General features: G+C 42.1%; 1 protein-coding gene across 3 annotated transcripts in view; it reads left to right on the top strand.

The window, feature by feature from the left end:
- The first annotated feature begins 1068 nt into the window (after positions 1-1068).
- The window catches only part of bcl2b (BCL2 apoptosis regulator b), a 26441-nt gene continuing 1094 nt past the window's right edge, over positions 1069-26415 (top strand). The window contains exons 1-2 of one of the 3 annotated variants that reach the window (XM_077615123.1): positions 1069-2241; positions 17571-18187. In XM_077615123.1, the coding sequence (XP_077471249.1) occupies positions 1681-2241; positions 17571-17744 (735 nt within the window). In that variant the 5' untranslated portion in view covers positions 1069-1680 and the 3' untranslated portion in view covers positions 17745-18187. Of the gene's footprint in view, positions 2242-8056; positions 8119-17570; positions 18188-23958 lie in introns of those variants that run through there. The other 2 variants (XM_077615125.1, XM_077615124.1) reach the window with 2 other exon arrangements.

Raw genomic sequence — 26415 nt, 5'->3', positions numbered from 1 at the left:
GTCTTTTTTCCCTTTTTCAGAATTTAACTATTCCGTTTGTGCCGAACAGAAGTTAATCTCCCTTGAAGGGGCTTTCCACATTTGCATAAAATGGGAAATTCCATGCTCTCTTTTTTGTGTCCCAAAGGAGAATATAACTACACATGAAGATGAACCCAGATAATTATCACAAGAAAAATGGAGGCAGGGGAAATGAGGTCTGGTTTTACATCTAGAAAATGTAACGACCTCTCACATTCAGTAGATAAATGGAGGAAGACTCCTTGTTAACAGATGCCTATTTAGCTGTAACTGTATGTACCTCCATTTTACTACTATTATTTTAATGTAACTATATATAATATATATATATATATATATATATATATATATATATATATATATATATATATATATATATATAATCATTTTCTTTGTGTAGAATTTGGCTGTTGCGACTTATACTCAGGTGCAATTAGTAGTCAGAAAAATAGGCTAAATTAATTGTCCTTTTCTTATATCCACAATTTCACCAATTCCCTTGACAGAAAAACCAGGAATGTAGGACATTTTCCCTCTGCTGGTTGAAATTTGGACAGAAAAATGTGATCAATTTGTTTCTTGCCAATGGATTGTTTTTTATTAGATCCTCAGATCAAATCATCCCAGCATATTGTTACTCAAATGAACCCTCATTTAGACTTCCGATAGACTTTTGATAGGCTTCTTTGAGCCCACTGTCAATGTTACATGTTTTCGATTCCCAAACCTTTTGGAACCACATGGCTGACACACTAACCGGTGAAAAACATGCATCCCAGGAGGAGTTTTAATGATGCAAATGAAAAGAAAAAAACCCAGCAGACGTGCAACCATTACACAGATGTCCCCCAAGCATTTATTCTAGGTGGGGGGTCCAAACTAGGGCTGCAGTGGGTGCATGTTTTTTTGTTCCAACTGCTCCTTCCTGCACAGACAGTTCAACCAATGAGGTTTCTTCTGAAACCAGAAGCACCTGATGGCAATCAACTGATTACAAATGGAACACACCAGATTAGTGAAAATGCATCCTATTTGTAGGTTGGAACGAAAACCCGCACCCAATTGCGGCCCTTGAGGACCAGCTTGGACACTCGTGATGCATTCAAATGCAAAAGGGAATTTTTGTGTGCAGTTCCCAATGTACACTGGGAGGCTCCAGAGCGCAGCCAAAGGGTGCACTTTGCGTACGTGACGTCAAAAAATAGCTGACGCGCACACGAGCAGCCCACTGGCGGCGGAGGAGGGATCAGTCTGGATGGAAGTGAGCCCAGCTAGTGCTCTCCTCACACGGTGCTTGAACTAAACCGTCGGCGACGCGGCGACGCTGAACGGCCATTCTGGCGCAGACAACTTTGCGCCCCCTCCCTCCTTATATTTTTTGCCCTGCAACTCTTCCACGTTTGGCCGACGCGCATTTGGGAATACATCCGCACTCCCCGCAGTCTCTTCCGCGTATTGGACTTGTACGCACTGACTCCTTTTTCGGGGACTTTCACGAGCTTTTATTTCCGGCTGGCGTGTGGCATTTCGGCCGTCGATTCGGTTGGCTTTCGTCGCTCGCGGCGCACTTTTTTTTGGATGAGCCCCGCGCAGAGCAGATGCACGATGCATTCGATTTAAGAGCAAATCCGACAGTCCCAAGTGCCAAATTCGGTCCAGATGGCGAACGAGTTCAATCGCAGCATCGTGGTGAATTACATCTGCCATAAACTCTCCAAATGCGGCTACGCGTGGGGGTTCGGTGCCGCCGGGGAAGAGGAAGAGGACGGCGCCGCTTCAGCAGCTGCTAATAACGGCGTGGCGGTCGCCCCCTCGCCGAGTTTGGTGCTCCGGTGCCGGCGAGGCAGCGCCGGGCCCGAGCGCGACTGCAGCCCCAAGCGGAGCTCCGGCGTCGACCCGCTCGCAGACATCCACCGGGTCCTGCGCGAGGCCGGCGACGAACTCGAGAGACTTTACCAGCCGGACTTTAGCGAGATGTCACGGCAACTGTACCTCTCGTCTACCACGGCTCAGCGGCGGTTCGCCGAGGTGATCGACGAACTGTTCCGGGACGGCTTCAACTGGGGCCGGATCATCGCCTTCTTCGAGTTCGGCGGTACCGTGTGCGTGGAGTGCGCCACCAAGGAGGACATGACGTCGCAGGTGGACCTCATTGCCGAGTGGATGACGGAGTACTTAAACGGACCCCTCGGCAGCTGGATCCAAGAAAACGGGGGCTGGGTAGGTGTCATTTTGCTTGAATACGTTTTATACTCTTATTTGATTTTTTACAAAATATATATTGCTTTATTATTATTATTATTTTTGCTAAATACCACTGGGGCATAGCCCCTGGATCACTGATGAAGGCGTGTCGAGGCGCGTGCGTCCGTGTGCGTTTGCAGATGTGACCTCACACGCCACATTATATCACGTTTGTATTTAGGGCTTGCCAACGGAAAAGCTCGAGATGTTCCCATTACGCACGAAGGCGCAGGATGGACGGCCTTCCTGCGTGCGTAGCTCTGATTGGGCCTCGGCGTTGGCCGTCAAGCCCACTAGCCCAATCAGAGAGGCGGCTCTTGTCACACCTCCCGATGCTCTTTCTTAAGCCCGCCCCTTTTGATAAGGTGGGGGGGACGAGCAGTCACGCATCTGTCACAGAGATGCACTAACGCCATATCTCGGATTAAAGAGACCCAAATGCATATTTAAATTGACGTTAACCTTCGAATTCTAAGAGTGCACGGTAATGTATCACTGAGTAGAATCTTATTCCATTGGCTGCCATTGACGACACGAGACGTCCAATTCATGTTTACTGAAAGAGACTGGCAGCAAATATTTGCTGAATGACCTCCCCGTCAAAATGGATTGGGCTTCTAGCGGGGCAGTTCTTCGATTTTAAATTAATTGGACATTTATCCTCATCAATGGCAGGCAATGATTTAAGAATCATGGGGAAAAAATAATTACAGTGTCAATAGGGCACATATGCCGCTTTCAAATAAGAAAATATATTGATATTTACCTAACTTGACAGCTTTCACATGCAGCATATGACTCGGCATGACATCATTCCCATTGATTCTTTTTAGATTCTGGGGTCATGAGTTCGATTTCCATGTCGGTCCTCACTGTGTGGAGTTTGCATGTTTTCCCCAGGCGTGCGTGGGTTTTCTCTGGGTACTCCGGTTTCCTCGCACATCCCAAAAATACGCAGAGTAGGCAGGTTGAGAACTCTATATTGCCTATGTGTATGACTGTGAGCATGAATGGTTGTCTGTCTCCTGCGATTGGCTGGCCACCAATTGAGGGTATCCCCCACCTGGTGTCTGTAGCTAGCTGGGATAGGTTTCAGCACCCCCCACGACCCTTTGTGAGGATAAGCAATTTTGAAAAAATGAATAAATTAATGTTCTTTTAAAGAAAGCACGCTATGAATGCCCATACGTAATACTCTTGCTCAACCATGGGGTCCCAAGCCTTTGAAAAGTTAAGTCTTTACCTAAGACCGGTGAACAGTTGTCTGGTCTAGTTTGTTCAAATGTTAGGAGCTAATGTTCTTTGCATGTCCAATGGTATTATTGCATTTTTAGGTGAAGAAAAATGATGAAATATAATATAGTCATGTCACAGCCTCCTAAGCTTTGACATGGACATGACTTTATGCACTGAGAAAATATGCTCCCAAAAGCTCCGGACTTTCAACTAGATGAATTTCTGGTTAATGTCCGAATCATCCGACTAATTGCTTTCAGTCTTGAGCGTGACTCCGGTAAATCCTGGAACATTACCAGACTTCAGCATTTCTCTGAAAGGGGCTTTAGTGACAACACTAGAGAAGTGAAGATCATTACAGCACAAAAGGCCATCATCATATTTATTTTAGTAAAACTACAGTGGTGAAAGGCTCGGTTCCATGCCAAGGCTGGAACTCTTAACAAAAGAATTATTGTCTTTGAGTACTTCCATTCATTCTAGTGTGATTAAAGGGGGAAGATTAGGGGGTGAAAACTGTGATTTTTTTTTTCTTCTCCCCCCTTCATCTGGCCGGATGGGGAATGTCTCTGAATCTGACGCTATAATAATGTAGGTCACCTTCTAGTATGGTTTGCTACTGAGAGAAAACACTGCTGCTACTGTGGAGAGCAAGATTAGTCTGGATTATCTCAATGTGATTGACCAGTTCAATAGTTGACCCATTACGGTTTTACAAAGTAAAAGCAAGCAATATCTGAAGACTGTACAATGTGAGCGCAGACTAATATTACTGAATGAATGGACTAATATTTGTGACTGGTGGCACAAGGTTGAATGGGGCATGACGTTTTTAACAGTGTAGCAATAGGTATTTGTGTTTAGTAATACTTCTGTGTGTATTAAGTGGTGCATCAATGAATGAAAATACCTTAATGGAGGTTTACTTTTCTTCCAAGACTGCCCCCTTAAATAGAAGCTGTTGGCTTGCCTGCTTCAGTCAAGCAATGTGTAATGTGCTATAATGTTTCCCCCTTTGGTATACAGCGGAATTACAGATGCAGCTATTTGTGGATTTCCTCCTGCTCCAATTTTGTCAAAATATTTGTGTGTTTATGTTTGTTTTTTTGTTTTTACCATGGAAAGTGATTCGTTGAGCTTAATCAGCACTTTAGGAAATGTGGTGATTTGAAAATCCCCACCCAATGCATTTTGAGGGGTTGTCAACTATATCCAGATTTGTAATACACACTCACTATGACTTGAAGTTTTTTGGGGGAAAAACTTGCATAATACATCTTTAATCTAAAATACTTTGTGCACAGACTCAACCTTGTTCATTTTATGCTCCTGATTAACATACCACAGTGGGTTTTAAAAATGACATTGCCCAATTGGGCATCTTTCCAGCTTTTGACATAACATGGCTGGTCAAAAGGTAGCGTAGCATTTCACACAGAGCGATCATTTTCTGACTCTGGTGGACATTCTAGGGTGTTGCCCACCTTTTAAGATCTCCCGCCCCGGACTGCCATGACCCTGAACCGAATAGAACAGCCATAGCATCTCTCCCTGGTTCCAAGTGGTGCCGTTTTAAATGACCTGACCCCTTTTTTTTAATCTTTAATCTGCTTTGTATGGATTAAAAATGTGCCACATTTGGCCCTTTTTTGGATCAATTCCATCTATTTATTTTAGGTACTTATGCACCATCTGCCAAATGACACAGAATCAGGGTGGAAACTTCAGTCTCCAGGCTTTGTCTTACGATAAACTCTTTGGTCGGATAGATGTTTTGTTAAATCAATTGTTCTGGGTTTTCCACTGTTCTTAAAACAGAGCTGGTGGTCAATCAGCCTTTTTGACACACTAGAGTGGCATGGAAACAGCTGTCTGTCAGCCACCCACAGTTTCCTGTTGTTTTAGGACTAAGTAAGTCCAAATATAGGAGTGGCTAGTAATGGCATTTGTGTCTAATGCAATTCTAGTTGAACGGAATTTGTCCCTAGGTCATCACAAAGCATTTGTGGTACACGAAGTGCGCTTTCATCTAAGTGAGTTGACAATGGTGGGACGAAGGCGGCAGCCTCACCCGCACGCTTCGCAGTCGTGTTTGTTGGTAGGCTCCTGAAATGACGTTTAACTGACGCAACGGTGGGAGAGGCTTTGTTTAGAGTAGGTAAGGTAACACATAACAGCTCGGGGGATTTAAAGTTGTCTAATTTTTATTTCCAACATTTAAAGGCTTTGTTTTATGAGATGGGAGTTGTATTATACTTTTAATTTTAAAAAGTACATATTTTCAAGGTAAATATTGCATACTTTTGCGCACTCATTTTTTTTGAATGAAATATATTGAAAAATATCCTTTCTAGTCAAGACTAATGTTGTCATTTTTATCTGAAAAATGAGATAATTTTTGCATATTTTTAAAGGAAAAGTTGTTTAATGTCAGACACGTTTCAGAAAATTAAATAAAACACTACACTGGGCCTGGTGGAAAAGTGGATAGTGTGTCAGTCTCACAGTTCTGAGAGCGAGGGTTCCATCCCATGTTCAGACCTGAGGAGTCATTGCATATTTTTGTGAAGAAAAATGGTGCATAACTCTATCAAGAGGGTTTTACAAAAAAAAGCTGACTTTTGTTAGTATTTTGACTGAATGAAGTTGATATACCTTGATGCTAGTTGGCAGGTGAGCCTTGCATGTTGGTCTAATTTGGCATACATGTGGACCCAACGAGAAACCCCGCCCCCTCCAAGTGAGGCTGAGTGGCTGTTGGATGATGGAGGAAGTCATTCATCTTCATTTAGGTGACACGTTGAGTGACGGTGGCCCGGACCCTCAAAGGCAGCACATTTAAACACGCACGAGGGCCAACCTCACTTATCTCCAATTTGTGTCTCCTTGTGGACTGGTAAACGCGTCATTGACAATGACAGTCCTCCTTCAAACGTGTCCCGGGAAGTGATGCGAAAATAAAGATGACCCAGATTATACTATAATGCAATCCCCGTTCCAATTCTTAATTTGAAATTTGCATCCTGTATAAAATTGAATGGCTTTTGCTTCGTAGAACCGAACATGTTGTGATGGTTAAAAGTGATCAGGATTCCCGCTGTTTTACTGGAGTACGCCTCTAGCTGCCCAGATCTCAGCTCTTTGCCTTTTGCCGCCTTGTATGCGCCCACCGGACCAGCAACAGGGAGCGCAGAAAGCTTTTTTTTTTCTGCTGGCCTGGCCTGACATGAAGAGTTTCTTTCTCGAGTGAAGAGATCTGACGTCCCCCTCGAGATCCTCTGAGCACAAAGAGGCTTGTTCCAAACATTCTTGTCTAAGGAATTCATGAGAAGGAGGAGGGAGCCCAGCCCTTTGTAATGTCGACCGCCCTTTGAATGACAACCCAGAGGTTATGGCTGTGGTTTATGTAGCAATCGAGTAGTATGAAAACTTCATATCACGATTACTTTCAAAAATGTTCATGGTTTTCAGACATTTTTTTTTTTTATACCCCTGCCTCAGAAGAGCTATTTTCATGAACCCTCGGAAGCATTAACACACTTAAACAAACCAAAATGAATTCTTATGCCTCCGAGGAATTGATGTTTCCGCACCCTTCGCAAAGCATGTCTGCGTCCCGCCTAGTTGGTTTTATTTTGAGTACAGATTCCAAGCGTACCTAAAATGCAGAACAGCAAACCACGTGACATCAGTCAAAAGAATGTAAACATGCACGGTAATAGAAAGTAAGCAAAAAACACAAACATAAAAAGCAATACAACTTGCCTTTGTAGATCATTTACTGTATCATCTACCAAGTCAAAAAACAATAATTTGTATGGTTTTAGTGGCGACATCTCTAATTTCTCCCGTTGATATTTTGCGACCCAACTAAAATTGCTACTCTGCGGTTCTGCGCTTTAATCATTTGTCTAACACCCATAATTTTAGCTTTGCAACATCGTAGACTAGAGCACTTAACACGATTTATGTGATAGGGTGCGATAGAACCAGCAAAAATGTTTTTGCCGAAAAGTAGCCGTATCGGGGCCGATCCTGACTATCGCATAGGGACATCTCTATTTGAACTGGGAAACACTAATCGAAAGATCGCAACCTGCCCTTCGCAGTTCAATCTATCACCGTCAATTGCACTGAAACGAGCTTTCAAGCTAACCCTCCCAGTTCCAATGGATTTGATTAGATCATTGTTATTTCTAATTTCTGACAGTGGAGTCTGTTGCCTGATCCCGTCTAGATTGGTTTTGTTTTCTCCCTGTCAAGTCAGTTTGATCATTTGCACTGTCAGTCATTTTAACCGAACAGCTAGATATATGACAAGAAGCTATATTGCTTCTAATGATGCAAAGACGAGTCTTTATTGTCTTCTCTTTTTCCTTTTCCGTGCACATTCTTGCCGCACTGTAGGCGCGGTCGGAGAACACGCCACAACTATGCACCTGGGCAACAACTTATAAAATGCTGTTCTGGCATCTTTGATATTTAGTTTTGTTTATGTGTTTTGTTGCTGCGTTCATTTCGACCGTGTGACTATTCTCGGGCCTTTCCTCCCCAGGAGTGCCGCAGGAATGTCTGCTCGGGAAGCGAGACTGTAAATAAATAATGGAGACGAGCTGGGTGTTGCTTTCCTGAGTGGCCAATGAAGGGTGTGGGCCTTTTTGCTCTTTTGTCAGCTGACTGTTCTGGAACCGACCTAGGCTATGTGTTCTTGTGTGTGTGTGTGTGCTTAATAGTCCACAAAAGATATGTTTGTTCACCAGTCCAGCTTCCTGTTTCGCAAGGTTAGGCATGACAGAGATGTGCAAAGGCTGAAAAGTCAGTCGTGTCCAAGTTAAAGGCTGCCTTCCTAACATTATCCTGATCTATCACTCTAGTTAGGAATTTGTTAAACATTTAGCACAGCCAGAAACTCAGAAATAGAGGAGCAAAGGGTGGTGCACTCCTACATAACTAAAGCAATGACACAATGTTAACGATTTTCTTTATTTAAGGGACTATTGATTGGCTTTTCCACTTATTACTGTCTTATTGCTCTATCTGAAATTCGGATAAGGATTTTTTTCTGTGACTGCTGAAGCAATGACACAATGTTAACGATTTACTTTATTTAAGGGACTATTGATTGGCTTTTCCACTTATTACTATCTTATTGCTCTATCTGACATTCGGATAAGGATTTTTTTTGTGACTGCTGAAGGCATTCTTATTTTATGGGCGTAAACCGCTATTTTGCACATACCAGGCTGATGTCATTGGTGCAAGGGAATATATCAGCAATTCCTATTGATTTTATTGAGAAAGACCTGTGTATTTTTTTCCAATGAAATTGTTAACACTTGCCAAAATATATGCCTAACAGATGATTTGCGGCTGGGTGTGGCAATATGCTGAAAAATGGATAAGTCTTGTGTACGCATGTTTTTATATATTAAAGCAGAAACTTTGGATCTTTCGGAGGAAACTGACTCACTTGACAGAGCACATTTTATGCAATCTGTCCAAAATTCATGTGCATATCTTTACTCCGTTCGACTTCCATCTTCGGGAATATTTATGCTGGTACTTTAGGGTGAATGGATTATCCTTGCGAGCTTTTCTGAAATTTGAAATAGATTGAAATGGGATTTTGTTAATTTAACTAATTAAAAGAAGACATTTTGCGGGTCTTTATTAAGAGAATCATCCAAAATGGACTAACTATAATGAAATCAAATACATAATGTGAGTTTGTTAGTCAATACTGGAGCATGTTAGCCATCGGATCATTTTTAAATTGGAATGAAAATCCTATTTTTCCCATACTATTAAAACAAATGTGATCAAAAGGAGTTGGAGGGGAAAATGGTCCCAGTTGGCTACTCTTGCACCGGCAATTAATCGAGAATACTGTAACAGATCTGTTTCATAAACCTAGCAGGGGTTTGTCCCTGAAAGAGACAAACAGAAGAAGCGTTTAACCTTGCTCTATATATATTGATATGCCGCGCAGATCGCGAGGTTTTGCCCGGTGGCAAAGTCGGCCTGCCTCCCAGCGGGCTCCTCGTTATCCCGTTACTACCGTGACGGGAAAAGGTGGAAAACCTTTTCATTCGCTGTCTCTCACGGTTCATTAGGCCGCGTTTAGAAAAAAAATAAAAATACAAACAAACTTTGAGGTAGTGGTTTTGTTTGATAAGGACATAATGATTGCACCGTGGCAAACGGGGGGCGGGATTTTCGCCCAACATGAAAATTAAAGAGCCGCAAGTGATGCTCCCGCCTCTATATTTAGAGGCCTCTCACATGTCCCTGCATTTTTCAGGGATTCGCAATGTTACCTGACACTGGCTGGCAGGTCTCAGGGTATTAAGCTGTTGTTTGGATGTGCGGGTGCTTTTTGCTAGCTCGGCTCTTGTCCTCTCTTTTGAATAAGTGGGCCTTAACTCGTTAGCTGCCATTGAGGGCGATAGATGGGCAATCCATTCTGACTTCAAATGGATTTGACGTTCGGGCCAAAAAAATGTACATTGGCAGATCTTGATTTTTTTCTGCAATGAAAACATATAAGAAATTTGAGAAGTATAGTTTGGATAATTTTATAAATTCATCTTCCGTGTCCTCAGGGATATGAAGTAAATATAATCATAACATGATCAGCAGGCCACTGTAACTTTACTGTGCATTTATATTTTAGTAGACTATGTGATTTTTTGTGTGTCTGTGGTTTTAGGTTCAGCACAATAACTGCTTGGAAACCATTAACGTCTGGTTCTTTTTGAGGGACTGTTCAAAATCCTATACATACGTATGGTCAATTAAATGTGGCATAGCTGATCACCAATATCGACCTCAAATTTTATCTCATTTTATTTGATCTTAAATACTTGAATTGGTTTAAAGTTGCACAACCCTATTTTAATATACATCAACATCAATGGTAACCAATTAAAGGCCCTCATAGCTTCCTAGGTGAATAAAATATTTTACTCAAATTTTTAAGTTTATTTGCTTATTTTCCAAGTTGTTTTCATGCAATGTTTAGTTACACTTTCGGTTTATGTCTCCCACTGTGGGATAGTTGACGCTAACGTACTGACGTTAGTTTAAGCGGATGATAAATTTGCCTATCATCACCCTGTGTTGGATATCTTGTTTATGACGGGGGTGCATAAAACATGTTAAGCACTTGCTTGCATCATTGGCTTTTACAAGGTCCCCCTTCACAAACAAACTCTGATTGTGGGAAGAACTGGGAATTTATCATTTGGCTGCATTGACCCTTTTCACATTGTAAGAGTTCAAACATGCACATTCACTCTGGGCAAACACAGAAGCGGATGCGCTGGTGCAAATCAATTATTTGTTGTCCACAAATGGTGCGTGTGTACACAATCACCCATACACACTGACAGCTCGGCACACCGGGGTGTACACACACAAGCGGATGCGGCGGTGTGAATCAATAATGCCGTGTTGTCACAGTGTGACATGTGAGCATGGCGGGAAGCAGATGGCCCCGGGGTGCCTACTTGCTCTCACAAGGCTGAGACACACACACACAAACGGTATCACTACCACAGCTGGGATTTCCCGGCGCAACACTGGCCATTAGCAGACAGTATGCTATTATTATTGTTCTGGCCAAATGCATTGCTGGTGTGTGTGCCCGCGGTAGCATCTGGAAACGAGATCTGGGCTGAAAACGCCAAGTGAGGTCAGCCATTTCTCAGATATCACAATGAACATTCTCTATTGATTTGGATGTTTGAATCCACTCCATTAAGTACACTTGCAGTATCTAAGAAGATGTTTTTATCAAGATTGTATTAAAAAAAAAATCCAGCATCTTCATAGCTAATCATTTTTTAGAACACCGCCCACTTAAACAGATGTTTTTCTATTTCTAACACATTTAATAGAGTACTTTCCCATTTTCTTACGGACTGTGATTATTTAAAATAATCATGTTATTGAAATTAACTTGCATTGCAATCATGTTCTCAAATGCAGTGGAAAATCCACAAGTATCCTATTGGCGACATTGTGGTGACTTCCTTATTCCATGGCTATTTTTATATACATTCAGCTTTTGTATACCAGGTTCATGGCTTATGAAGTGTGCACTGCAAATACTAAATACAATAAATGTGTTGTTTATCTGGTGTTGTATTTCTAGGCAGTTTTTGTGTAGGGTCACTTCAGCTTCAATAACATTTTTTGTTCAAGTTCAAATAAGAACTCCATTGATATCTTTTTCCAATCCCACAGTCTATTATAAAGTATGCTATATAATAATTTCTCTATTTTCTCAATGCCCACGTTAAGCTGTAACTATAATGAAGTGCCAAAGCACCTGATCCTGATGTGTGGAGCCTCTCAATTACGAGTCAAAATGATCCTGAACTCATCTCTTTGTCTTCTGGGGTCCTTCACATGGGCGTGAGGCATCAATTTGACTGAAGGTACAGGTTTTAATTAGTTGTCGACTTGTTGTTCCAGCTTCAAATATTTCCAACTACTTCAAAGAACATGTTGAAAAGTGGAAACCAGAAGACTTGACAGATTGATTTCCCAACACCCTCCTTTTAGAGATTTTTGATTAGCGATTTTTGGTTCTATAGAGCTTCTGCCTGTTTCCTGTCACAGCACATTTTTCTAGCGCTTCCATTCATTTGTCATTTTAGAGGACGTGGCGAGATGTCTAGACGAGGGGAGCGGAAGCTGGCACGTCTAACTAGCTCCTTCTAATTAAGTCTGCAAATTGACCTATAAAGTACTTCATTTGTCTTTCACATTTGATAGCACAGGGCTGTAAAAAAATCTAATAATCTATTTTGTGTTCGCTTAATGAACATACTCTAATTTGAAAACATTAAACTCACTGGAACATCTAACCTCATTTTCTGCTTTTTAAATTTTAATGCACTCGCTGGCATTAATGGCGATAGACATCCAATCCATTTCTCCTAGCTCAAATGGGATTGAACATCTTAAGATGTCCATGGCAGCCGACGAGTTGACGTGAACTAGTTTTTTGGTGTCGTTTCGATTTTTCTGGTTGGAGGATGAAAAAAAAAGCAGGAGCCGACTTGTCAGTTTTTGGGTCATCTGACTCAACAATCATCTGATTCTCAGCTGATGCATCAGCTGACTGCAAAGTAAGGTACTCGTGAAACCGTCCAAAGCAGAGCACTAAACACGACCGATATGATTCAATATAACATCAGAGTGAACGATTTGGACCGTTGCAGCTAAGGAAAAAGCAATTGTTTGAAAACGGAATTCTTTAATACAAACTAGAGTGAACATTGAGATAGTTGGGAAACAGATTAATTTTGTATTGGTTGGCATATGTAAATGTTAGAGAGGTGGAGGACGAGGCTGAATTTTACTGCTTGAAAGAGGGTGGGAAAAAACCAGTAGCTTTTTAAAAAGTACTGTACTAACAGCGATCTTTTTTTTTGGTATATAGTATTGATCTAGCTTTTTGTAAATGCAAAAAATGCTTGAATGTGCTTTATTTCCTTCCGAGGGATCGGATCGGGACTCTTTATCAGCAGATCCTCAAAATCAGATGATTCGGACTTGCATGCAAAATATACTCTTGACCCTCAAAAGCATCCATACCAAGAAGCCCCAAACTAATGATATTTGGAAGAACACATGATGGACCTTGGCTTTCACAAATAGCGACTGATTGCTCATTTGTCAGGTGCTTGTTTTCCTACAATGAAGGCCATGGTGAGGCTGCTTTTTCAAACAGATGTACGTCCCACACAGGCTCACCAAAGTACAAAGTGGAACCCAATGGCGTCAGATGGCGTGGGTTCATCACCGAAGAATGTTTACGTCAAGTTCTTGGGTTACATCATGCCAACGCGTGGTGGATGTTCCCCTTTAAGGGCTACAGACGAGCTTATCTACAGGCTGGCTCATATCTAAACCGCTTGTTTGGTTCGCCACATCAATGCATTCTTGGCATTCCGTTCCTCAGAAATCAGCTGGTTGCCTGAGAGAGGTCGTTGAACTTTTCTCCAGACTAAAAAGAGGAGGAGGGAGGGGGGTGAATGAGAACATCACGGCACAGATCAGCCGGCTTCATCTGATTGTTTCGGAAGGGGAGCTGATGAAGTGATTTTTAAAACTGCAGAGACCCCACAAAAGTTCTGGATAGTATTATAATCTTGAAGTCATAAAAGGAGAGATGATGAATGGAAGAACTTCCCTTCTGCTCATGTTTCCATTTCACTTGTCTGTGCTTCTTTAACTCATTTTCTGCCGTTGTCGGACATAGGCGTCCAATGTAGTAGCTTAAATCGGAGCACACTTGATGAATGAGCATGAATCAGTGCATTTCATGACATAAGACATAAGTCTCCATTTTAAAATTGCCTAGCCCTATGTCTGAGCAACATTTCTGTGCCAAACATCTGGGGGGATAGTGTTTGCTTTGTGTCATTGTCGTGGGATGGCAGATTTCTTCAATTTGTCAACAGTTTGCAGAGGAATGCAAATTTCTGGCCTCTCAACTCTCTGGAATGCAGAATCCATCCAAAGGCAGATTGCTGTCAAAGCCTGGCCATAAAAGTCCAGAATGAACTTTTTGGGGCTGGGCCTTGTGGGATTGAGTTGAACAACAAAAAGAACCCAAACAAGTCTATTCATGCGCTTGCCTGAGGGTTAGCAAAAAAAAACCTTAACTTTTGTTATACAATTTTAATAATGGATGAATGACTTCATACTACAGTGCTGTTGGTGTTTAGCCAAAGACTATTGGCCAAGTGAGGGCTTGTGGCCTTTTGGGCCCACCAAGTGCTGGATTGAGACTTTGACCAATGCCTGCCAATGAAAACGATAGAGGTCCAATTCACTTTAACTGGTTGTGACTGAAGGTTTGTTCACCCCTCCCAGTCAAAATGGATAGAACATCTAGTGTTGCCAATGGTGGCCATTAAGTTGCTCTGTTATGGCCAAAAATAAACGCAGGGATCGAGTTGGCATGAATCTGGGCTGCGAAACCAAACCAGTTTGACACCCCTGAGATAGATTATGTGTTTTCGTTGGCTGACCATCATTAGCCAGTGAAAATAAATTGGATATCTAGCACCGCTAACGGTAGGCGAAAGATTAATGAGAGCTGTCTTTACTGTGGCTTTTTTCTTCTGAGCGTTTAACCTCCTTTTGTTCCGAGTCCAAAGATGCTCCCGAAGGAGCTCAATTGTCTTCCGTGACATTATCGGACATCTGAGACGTCAGCTAGGCATCGCGCCACTGCGTCTTGCTCTCCGTGCCCACCGACGACTCCCACGTCTGCTCTCCCTTCTTCGTCCTGGATACGGGAAGGGGGCCTCTCTGCGACACAAACCTGAAACCGCATCCAGTGCTGTGCGCAGCCCCCTCCTGGATGAAAGAGGACACCGAACTTTGATGTTCTACTTTCTCCTCGCCCGACCATGTTTAATTCTCGCTCAGATGTCGTTATACACAGCACTCGTTCGGCGAATCTCCCCAAATTACAGGGCCAAGTTGGGATTCCATCAAAGGCCTCTGGTTTTTCGTTTTTTTTTTTCCAGACGAGTCAACTTTTCTCCGGGCTAGACCTCAGTAAATACTTTCAAGCAAAGAGAAAATCTCTTAGTTACGACATGTAATCCAACTGTAGCCCTGACCCAGCCGCTTTGTCTCCGTGCTATATGAGTGCATGTTTGGCCTGCCTGTACTCTTTCCCTAGTTACACACACTGATCTAACCATGGTTGGCTCTACCACAGTCCAACTTAAACCAGACGCTGATGTCATCCCGGGGCGTCTGGCACAGGAAGTGACTTTACACTTACTGAACTGTTGAGAACGTTAAAAAAAAAAAGTTGAGCAATCACTCCGTGAAAAGGTTCTTTAAAACAAAATGTCAAGCTTGCCGTGTTACATTACGTGGGAGACAACAATGGATGGCTTGAATGCATCTTTGGACCAAAGCTGAAACCAGTGACGTTATTTTTCCCTTTTCAATTCGAGAACAATCAGCTACCCTATACACAGATTTTCCCACATCTGTCTATTTTCAGCCCTTGATGGTCGAGATTGTGCATGTACACAGAGGAAAAAAATACTGGCAATTGTGTTCAGTAGAATTTTACACTAAAAACAAAGGAAAATACAGTGTAGTGCTTTTGTAACTGTGAATTTTAGTCAGTCTTTTGCACAGGGTTGATGCAGTTAGCAGTTTTTTTTAAATGTTACTAAGCAGAGTGTAGGAGTGAATGGTTGTCCTTGTGCCCTGCAATTGGCTGGTGACTAATTCAAGGTGTCCCCTGTCTGGTGTCCAGCACCCCCTGTGGCCCATGTGGGGAGGATAGGTAGTTTGGAATATAAATGTTACTTAGCAATGTAAAGGAGTCATCAAGTGTCATTTTAAAGGCACCTAGAAGGAAAAAGTCACTTTTTTTGCTCATTGGCCATAATAAAGGGGCGGAGCTTGCAATGTGATCTCGCCAAAGCCCTGTTAGTGGGCATGAAGAGGGGTTGGATAGGCAAAGAGAGTAGAAAACAAATGAAAGTTGATACGCAGAGCTATAATAGAGTGTTTGTGTTAAAATATCTCGATTAACACCCCTACTCCACTGAAGGGGCCCGTTGATACTGATCGCACCCAAGGCCCCGTTCACATTAGTTCCGCCACTGCCAACCCATTCGTACTGGGAGGATCTGGCAGGAAATGATCACTTTGGTAGACTTGAGTCATGGATGTACGCCTGGTTATTCATCTGTGCGTCATGCAGCTTCTTAGCCGAAGACCGCTTCCATGTAAGCCAGCAGAATGTCACGTCGTTATCTGATGGAGTTGCGGACTTCCTGGCAGAGAAATGCACCAGCCGGCGTATTTGCCTGTCTTTTTAATCAGACAGCTAATATGAGGCTGGTTTTTATTGGGTTTGTCAGTTCCACACTAAGAGAAGCTCATCGTTATTTATAGCAAGCGGGCCAGCACTTGAGTCTCTCCGTCCAACTCGCCTTAGTCACTTCCTCGGACGCAGTAGCGGATGTTGCGCCCCTTTTATACCCAATCGACTGCCATTTATGGAGCCGGTGTTGAAAAGGAATGACCGACTAATCTCACCTTTATTGGTTGTCCATCCATGCGTGTATACTGCTTTCAAATGAACTTGAAAGCACATTCACCAGGCAGGGGCATTTTCTAACTCTGCGGCATTATTGATACACAAAGAAGAGAAGCTGAAGCAGTTTACACAGGCATTTACACAGTTTACATTTTAGACTCTCTACTTTCATAAATAGTTGTTGAATTAGTGTCTCTTTAACACACTTTGCTGTGAAAAAAAGTGACCATGTATAGTGAGGCTTTTATTTGTTACAAAAAATGAACATGCTTAGTAAAGCTTTAATTTAATTTAAAAAAAAGACCATAGTAAGGCTTTGATTTGTTAAAAAGAATGACCATGTATAATAAGGCTTTAATTTGTTAAAAAGAAAATGACCATGTATAGTAAGGCTTTAAAAAAAAAGATATTGGATCGTAGGCTTAATTTTTTTAAAAAAAGGCCTTAGTTTGTGTAAAAAAATGACCATGTATAGTAAGGCTTTAAAAAAAGACCATGTATGGTACGGCTTTAATTTGTTAAAAAAATGACCATATATAGTAAGGCTTTAATTTGTTTAAAAATTACCATGTATAGTAAGGCTTTAATTTGTTAAAAAATGATGATATATAGTAAGGATTTTCTTTGTTAAAAAATGAACATGCAGTAAGGCTTTAATTTGTTCAAAAACAAAAAAAAGACCATGTATATTAAGGGTTTTTTTTCCCTGTGAAAAAAAGTGACCATGTATAGTAAGCCTGTTTTTTAAGACACGCAAGCCCAGGGAGAAGATTCAAACTCTCCACAGCAGGGTCGGGATTGCACCTTCGATCACAGAACTGTGAGGCCGATGTGCTAAACACACTTTCACCCGGCCACATGAGTATCTTTTAAGAATGTAAAATTTCAAGGTCGTCAGCACAAGCGGTCCTTCCTATAAACAATGAACGTTCGTGTCAGAGGTGACATGATTTATAGTCTCTGCATGTTACAGGGAGTAAAAGTAAATGATGAAGAGGAGGAGGGAGAACAAGTGACAGGAAAGCAAACACAGTCAGCATCCATCCCACAATGGTCGCCAAAGCCCCAAAGGTCACCTTGCCGTTTGTTTAACGTTGGATCAATACAAGGCATTAGCCCCTCTTCAATGGAAGTTGAATTCATCTGAAGTGAGAGATAAAATAAAAAGGCATTTGTATGTGTAGGAAAAGCGGAGCCGTCATGTGAACTGTACGTCAGCTGCGAAACGGGATGATGATGATGATAAAGACAATGGAATGACACCAGGCATGTGTGGGCGACGTCGCCACGGCGTTGTTTTGGGTTCCAACGGAGCGTATAACTCCCATGGGGAGACTGCGTCGTTGTGTATTTTGTAAACACGTGAACACCGCTGACGCAGGTTTGAATATTGATGAGCCTCGAGGTTACGAGCAGAGTGGAAATACTGTTTACTGACCCACTTGGACGTGTGCTCTTGTCACACAGCACGTGCAAACTGGAACCATTTGATACTTCCCGATACATATTCTTATCCAAAGATTTAAGGGAAAAAAATTGTTTCCTAAAAATGATATTTTGAGTTGGGCAAATTGACTTAAAAGTAATATACTAAGGGAAGAAAACACATTTAATTAGCTTGAAATCAAATTACTTAGCCGACTGCCTTAGTTCCTCACGGTATCATCAGCCAATCACACTAATGGTGGATTTAGATCCGTACATTTAATATCATTATAAGGATTTGGATGTCTTGCCTTTGTCGCTGAGTATAAAAATAAAAGCTTAATGTTGACCCTTCTGTCCATGGGGGAATCTTCCCGGCTAATCAGGACCCCCACAAACGACCCCGTCATCTCATTCTTTGGCAGCGGGTCAATGGATCCCGCACGAGGGACACGATTGAAGACGACCTTGCTGCAAGGTTACTTTCCTTCCTTCCATTGTGTCTGCAGGAGGTGCGCCCAGATTTTATTTAAACGTGTATGTGCTTGGTCAAGTTACACCCATTTGCTTCCATTGAATTCCATAAATGCCCATCGCCACCGATTTGCAGTTAGTATTACTAAAATATCAACTATTATTGACAATGCGTGAAGTTTTCATAAATCTAGGATTTTTTTCGGGGGGGGGGGAAATGCTTTATTGCTGTGCAAGATGACTAAAATATCACTAAAACGATAACATTATGTATAATCATAAATTCCATCTATCTTCACTATGATCAATTTCAATCATATATTAAAAGAATACATAGTACTCCAAACCCTGAATGATATTTCTTAAATCAATGACAAAGAATGGCAAGACGATGTCCCCAACCATAAATCATTACATAGCATGAACCTGTGGTGAATAAATAAAACACTGTTAACCTAATTGATAGTGATAATACATCCAATCCATTTGAAGGGGGATGTTAATGTGGGGCATATTGTTATTGTCATATTGTCATAGATTTTTGCCTCTATAAATTTGCGCCCAAATATAGATTTACATTTCCTGCTCATACATGTTCCTTGTATTTTCATTTTTCAGCTTATTCATTAGGCAAAATCAAATACCGTATTTTCTGGACTATAATTCACAGTGATTCCCTATTTTCCTAGTACTTTAATGTATAGTGTTATACAACTTAGGATAAGCAGTACAGAAAATGAATGAATGTTATAATACTTATATTCCAGTGCTACTTATATATATTTTTTCCCTGTTATTGTGCATTTTTTGCCTAGTGCGACTTACTCTAATCAGTTGTGCCTTACAGTCTGAAAAATATGGTACATCTCCCCCCTCGGGTTAACCTCCTGTGTAACAAAATGCATCTTTTAAGTCCATATCCAGGACACAAATGACTTGCTTGCATTTTTCCCCCCTATCCTTTTCCTCTCCTGTGACTCCAACGATTGGGCTTTTGTTTGACTTTAATTAGCCGAGGAGAAGTAAGCTGGAGGCTCATTAAGAAATCAAAGTGAGACAACGAGCGGCGTGCGCATTATTTCAAATTACGTGCGGATGCTTTGGAAATAGCGTTTAATACGGGGAGGTCCATGTCGGGGCTCCTTTAATTACGAGCTGAACTTTAGCCCACATCCGTTTTTCGGTGCTCTGAGCCGGCCTACAATTACCCACCAGAACATGCGCGCACAAACACTTGAGGCTTGTTGTGCCCGGGATGACTCATTTATTGTCCAATGCCCGGTGGAGAGGTCTGTCCGAGGAGGTCCGAAATCCCGCTGGTGGGAAAAGCAAATGAACGGGGTAACCATGACGCTCAGGAGGTCAAGTTGTCCCTGGCCCGTCCCAAAATCCTCAACTTGTAGCATCTCTTTTCAGGGAGGCAACCTGGCAACCCTGCCGCGGTGACCTTTTTAAAAGACGTTTATCCCCTAACCAAAAAGAATGCCGCAGAGAATTGTTAACGGAATTTAAGATCCCAGGTGCACACCTGCTGTCAGAGGCAGATGCTTTGCTGGGGGCGAAAGATGAATGTGAAGTTTGCGTGCTCCATTGTGGTTATGATAAATGTTACTGTTTTTGTCCTCAACTTTGTGCTGCCAGCTGCTGATTAGGATTCCTCCAAGTCTCGCATTTCCATAATGGAGGTGACTTCAAGAAGAAGGGGGAAAACAAGTAGACCTGGAAAGACTCCCAGAGTAATAGAAACGTTTTTTTTCAGTTTGCGGTCATAGTGTTTGGTATACAGTGAACCCCACCTATTTTTCTGCAGAAATTAAAAAAAAGAAATCGCAAATTTAGGTCAGGAAACAAAGTCATTTGTGTTTCATTAGTTCTGTTTACAAACTCATAACTCGATTTATATAGGTATATTGTTAGTCAAACTCCCCGTGACCCTTGTTTCACACTCAGATTTTTCTACATAGGCTTTTTTTGTGTGTGGTTTTGTAGGGAAAAAAGCAACATAACACCCTGAATGGCAGCGTGGTGTTGCAATTTTTTAGGCCATTTTCTCTCATTCACAATCTCGAATTTCCTCCAATTTAACAGAGAAATAAAATCTGATGATTTTGCCTATTCCAATCAGATTGCAAATTTCTTTGCAGTTTTGTAAAGCTTGCCAACATCACAACAGCAAAGAAAAATCGAAATTGTATTCAATTCCGAGCTAAGTATCTCTTTTGCTGGAAAAATGGCTCTTATTTAATTCAGTGGACAGTTAAAGGGAGGGCTGCGCACTATTGGTGGTGCTGGAACCTCGGTTTTGAAAACCACTGCAATGTCGGATCTTTTGTGGTTTGTTTTTGAAAGGTAAAAGTTTGTCTTTCCTCATAATCACGCGCTTGTGTTGCTCCCGCTGTACAAAGTGGGTCAAAAGTTCCAAGAGCAAAAAGTGAAGCACACCAGGAGTCTCATGACATCCACCTGACAGGCCTTCAGTACCAGAAGCTCCACCTCCTCCCAAATGGCTGTAGAGTTACTACCATCGATGCCCTCACGGGGTTCTTTTTCAAATCCATCAGCTCTCCTGGCAGCCTCTTACTGTAATTGGCCGTCTTGCGTTTCCGATGGGGACGCGGGATAATGTGTACGCTCTGTCTGGGTCACGTCGAGGACACGCGTCGCGGGCTACTATCGCCACTTACGTGACGCCATTAAGATGTCATTTTTGCGGGATGAGGTAGGGAAAAAAAGAGGGGGTGGCGAGCTGGAGGTCTGTCTATGTTTTGCCAAGCAAAACATTCCACTCTGCTGGAGGTCTGACTGAAGCAGCTTGTTCTCTAATTAATACCCAAGGAGGAGGAGGGAAAAGAGAGGGACCGCTTCCAAATTTCCAAAATAAATGTGCTCCAAAAGCGCCAGTGTTAACAGTTTAGCTCGAAAAACTGCCGATACACTACTCCGCTCGTGTGATACCCAGGGAAAGACCGGCTCTAACCCCCGACACAGAACAACCCCCCGGCCTTGGGAATGCCATGGGACAGGAAGGGAGGCGGGGGAGGAAACAGGAAATACTTGTCTGTCCCTAAAGCACATTAATAATAGACGTTGGCTTTTTATAGGCTTTTGTTCCATTAATGTTGCCCAGCATCCTGTTACAAAACTCTGTTAAATTCAACGAGTTGATGCTGGGGAGCAAATATTCGCATTATTTCTGATGCAAAAAAAACCTGACCTCTTACTGACATGATGTTGATAGACATATCATTCATTTGATGAATATAACGGACTTCCCAGTTAGAATAGATATGATGGAGCGTTTAGCTCAGTTTATTTATTCATTTTACTGATATTTTGTCGTACCACTAGAGGGAGTCCATGGATCAACAGCAGGAGATGCGACACAATTTAAGAATTATTACGAGCTGAGGGCGATCATTCAATTCAATTGGATTGGATGTCTATCGTCATTAATAAGTGAAGAGCTCAGTTTTTTTTTTCGTTAACAGCATCTTTCAGCCAGTGAAGCCCCTCCCCTATAAATTAACTGGCTACCCCACAGGCTGGTATACTAAATTTTAATTGCTACTGTTATTAGTCAGTTCACTACAACCCATAACGTTAAATATTACGCAAGAAACCAGAGTACTAGTAGGCTTAAAGGGACAGATAACATCAGGTACGTTCTTAAATCTGTTAATTTTGGAGGAAATAACATTGAAACGCCAAAAAATGACACTGCTCATGGGCGCGGCCATTTTGTGACATCACTTGTACCCACCCAGTGTTTGACTTGAGCACAAGTACGTGGGATAATGACATCACAAGGAAGTCTAGAATACTCAAAATTGATTTGCTAAAATAGTACCATAGTTATAAATGTATTTTTTTTTACATTTACAATGCAATTATGATTACATGACTAAGATTTGTATTATCCCCATCTATGAAAAGTTTCTGACGGACACATCTGAGTCACACGACATTCCTGCGAGACCCGTCACAGCGATGTTGGAAATTAAACTCATCCGTCCCTCGGTTCACGCTGAGGTCAGCATACATTTAGAACGACGCCCCGTGGAGGAAACCGAATAGCCCGCCATCGCTCCCGGAAACCGACGCGTAATACGAAACCGTCGACGTCCACCGAAAGGGAGTCGGTCGCAATCCCGCTTGCTTGATGTTTTGAACCTAGCTCGCTTTAGCAGCGGGACTTCCTGTCCAGCTGTTGCTGCCGTCACTACGCGTCAACAGATGCACGCGTGTGAGCGCGTAATGGATCACACACACGCATTTTTGGCATTTTCTCCTAGGCACATGACATGGTAGAGCAGACGTCTTTGACGACACACAACTATTTGTTGTACTCCAATACCGTAATGCCACAAAAATGCACCATCTGTTACCAGGGTTGGCTTTTTCAGGCAAGTCACGTTTGCAAGCATGTGTGTGGGCGTGCGTGAAGCATCATGGTCTGCTGGCAGCATGGGTGCAATAATAACACCCATATTTAAGGGTATGCTCAAGGGGATTTACATTTTTAAAAAAACATACATTTTGGGGGGTTGTTTATCTCCCGCGGTATGCAGTCAGGATGATTGCGGTTTTGTTTTTCCAGTTTTCACTCCCACTGTGTTGTGAAATCTTCTGGGAAAATGTTTTGCCGCTGAATGTTTACTCACCGGACGGCTCAGACTCACCATAACGAGACTGTTTTTGATGGATGGCGATGTCACTCGGTGCAGACATTTTCCATCCCAAGATTTGTGAGCGCCAAAATAAAGTCGGCTTTTCGCATAGCGTTGTTGTGTAAATAAAGTTTATACATTTTGGCAGCTCAATCTGTTGCCTATGGTCGCAACAAAACAAATTCACGTATGAAATGTCGTCTTTGTTAAAGACGCGGAATGACTGACGGTCAACTTGGCTCAGATGCCTGACTTTTCATTTTGGGAAAAATAAAGTATTTAAAGAATGATGCATTCCTGCAATGTTGCCAAAAGTGAAAACAATATAATCCTGTGTATTCCGAATAATTACAATGGATTTGGGGGAATTTCCTTGTTAATATTTTGGGCAGTTTTACACCAATGTATCAAGTATCAACAAACATACTCATGGAATTATTCATTTTAAGTAACTAATTGTATTATAAGAAAACATGAAAAAAAAGTGTTTTAAGTTAAACGACATGTTAATAGAATTAAAGCTATTGTTGCTGTTCCAATAGGAATAACATTATTAAAAAGTATTATAATGTATGACAATATCATGATGTTAATTTAAAAATATTTTTAAAATTGTTGAAGAATTTAAAGCCCTTGTAAGGTTCTGCAATAATTCTTTTATCAATAAAATAACGTAGCCTGTGGTTGGCTGAATGACTTTTAAAACTGAAAATAGCAGAATTGTTCGTGGGGTATCAACCAAAATCTCAAAATGACCGGTCACCGATGATAATGTTCTCATGCGGTTGTGTGCAGGACGCCTTTGTGGAGCTGTACGATCGTCAGCGAGACTCACTCTTCAGCTGCTCGTGGCCATCAATCAAGACCGTCTTTGGGCTTGCCGCGCTCGGCGCCGCCAGCCTCACCATCGGGGCGTACCTCACACAAAAGTGAGCCACGCCCCCCTCCTCCTCTCCTCATTCATCTTTCTTCACCCGCCCCCCGCAAAACCTTTCAATAAAGACACACTCCAATAACTTATGGAGGCATCCACGACATCAGAGGACAAACACTTTTGAACATTTGTCTTTTTTTTTTCTTCTTGTTTCCGCACCTGCTTCTCGACTAATAGTGGCATGAACCCTAGCATAGACAGTAGTTGCATGTGACATGTTTGGGGTGAACGATGGCGGGGGGCGCCCCTGCTCGTTAGGGTGGAGGACCCTGTCAGAACCGTGTACTCCGGTTACCCCCTTGGAACCCCTCCCTGTGCGGCTCCCATCAAAGGACTTCCTGCGAAGAACAGCTGCTCAGAATGTATAATGGACCGGTGCGGGAAGACAAAGCGTACGTGTATGAAATTGTACGCTCTGTGGACACAAGTATTGGGACAGTGACAGAGGCCCACCTAGTTCAACACAATTCAAATTTCGCTCACATACGTAAATCATGGAAATAGAAAAGATCTGTTTCTCATCAGCCACTAGTTTTTCGACTGGCCTTAATTTACATCGTAGCTGAACGGTGTCACGATGTTATAGATGTTCCGGCCGTGTCATATGTGACAAATATTACATTGAGCGGCACATCTTTAATCCTTTTTAGAGCAAATAATAATAATCGGATAATAATAATCGGACATAGGCCCTGTCGTCATTATCAACAACAAAAAAGCCTACTTGTCATCACACCCAGAAACTGCGTGTGACGAAATTGGTGGTGCTTCTCCATAAGCTGCGTTTACTCGGCAAAAGACCTAAATAAGTGATAGTTACGGAATCTTGTAATTTGGCATTCTGCTGTTATGGATACAGGTCGCTTACCTCTCACTTACCTTCAGTCAGCTAGTAGGAGGCAGATCACCACCCAAACATCTTTTCATATTACCGCAAAAGGGAATGTGTGTTATGTTATCGCAAATTTAGAGTTCTGATGGATGTGGGGAAAAAAACTGTCCTTAAGCCTATTTGTCCGTGCTTTGTGGGACCTATAGCGTGTGCCAGAGGGCAGCAGCTGGAACAGATTGTGACCAGGGTGGTAAGGGTCCCCTATGATGTTCCTGGCTCTGCTGAGGTAACGAGGGCTGGCAATGTCTTCCAGTGAGGGCAGAGAGCAGCCGACAATCCTCTGGGCAGTGTTAATCACTTTCTGCATGGCCTTTTTGTCAGCCACCGTGCTTCCAGCGTACCACACTGTGATGCAGTACGCCAGGATGCTCTCTACAGTGGTTCTATAGAAGGTTATCAGAAGCTTGGTGCCCAAGTTGTTCTTCCTAAGTACAAATAACTGTTGTTGATCATTACAAAAAAACAGTTAGCCCCATAAGGAATGGTACAACCATTCACGGTCACATGCAATCTAGAGTGTTTACCCACCCTACCATGCATGTATTTTGGGGATGTGGGAAGAAACCAGAGTCCCTGGATAAATCCCACAAGCCTGGGGAGAACATGCAAACTTCACACATGTGGACTGACCTGGATTTGAACCCAGAACCCCACAACTGCGAGGCCGACACGCTGAACATTCGTCCACCCATTGGAATGAATGAAAAACAGAAATACACTTTCGTGATGGTCGGTAAGAACATACTAAAGTTTATGTAAAAAAAATACTTGTGTTTCAAAGCCATTGATGGCGTTAAACACCCAATCCATGTTGACTGGAAAGGGTGGCAGTGACCATTCGCAAATGGGAAAGGCTGGCCTGTACGAGCACTATTTAACATTTAGATTTTTCTTTTTACCGAATTTTTACAGGTAATTAGATTTACTTTTTTTTACATCCATGATAAAAATAAGTATTTATTTTTAAAGCATCATTATCACGACCTTTATTTTGTACAGTTCCTGACAACTTGAACGTGTACAATTAGTCAAAATGGTGCGACCGGTATTTTAGTCATTGCGTCAACTGTGTGTCCCAATACTTGTGTTCATTAAGTGTACTCTGAGAACAGGATTTTGAAAAGTTGTGCGAGTGGGAATTATGCTCCAAAACGTTCAAGCACAGAAAACTGAGCGTAAGGAGGGCAAGAAAAAGTCAAGAGAAGGACGTAGAAGTGAGCACAAAAGAAGCAGATTGAGCTTCTGTCCAATGGAAAAGAAAACATTCCTGATGTGAGACACTACATGACCATTTTTTTCAATCTTTTTTTGAGTTGTCGCTTTCCCACCACTGTAGCAATTTTACACCCAATATGCGTGCGATGCAGCAGTGTACACAAATACACATTTGTCTTTTTTAAAATGTAAGAAACACCAAATTGTGTGC

The sequence above is a fragment of the Stigmatopora argus genome, chromosome 12, assembly GCF_051989625.1.
Source record: "Stigmatopora argus isolate UIUO_Sarg chromosome 12, RoL_Sarg_1.0, whole genome shotgun sequence".
In the NCBI taxonomy this organism is placed as follows: Eukaryota; Metazoa; Chordata; class Actinopteri; order Syngnathiformes; family Syngnathidae; genus Stigmatopora; species Stigmatopora argus.
Note: the sequence above shows the minus strand (reverse complement) of the source record. Positions and strands in the feature narration are given on the sequence as shown.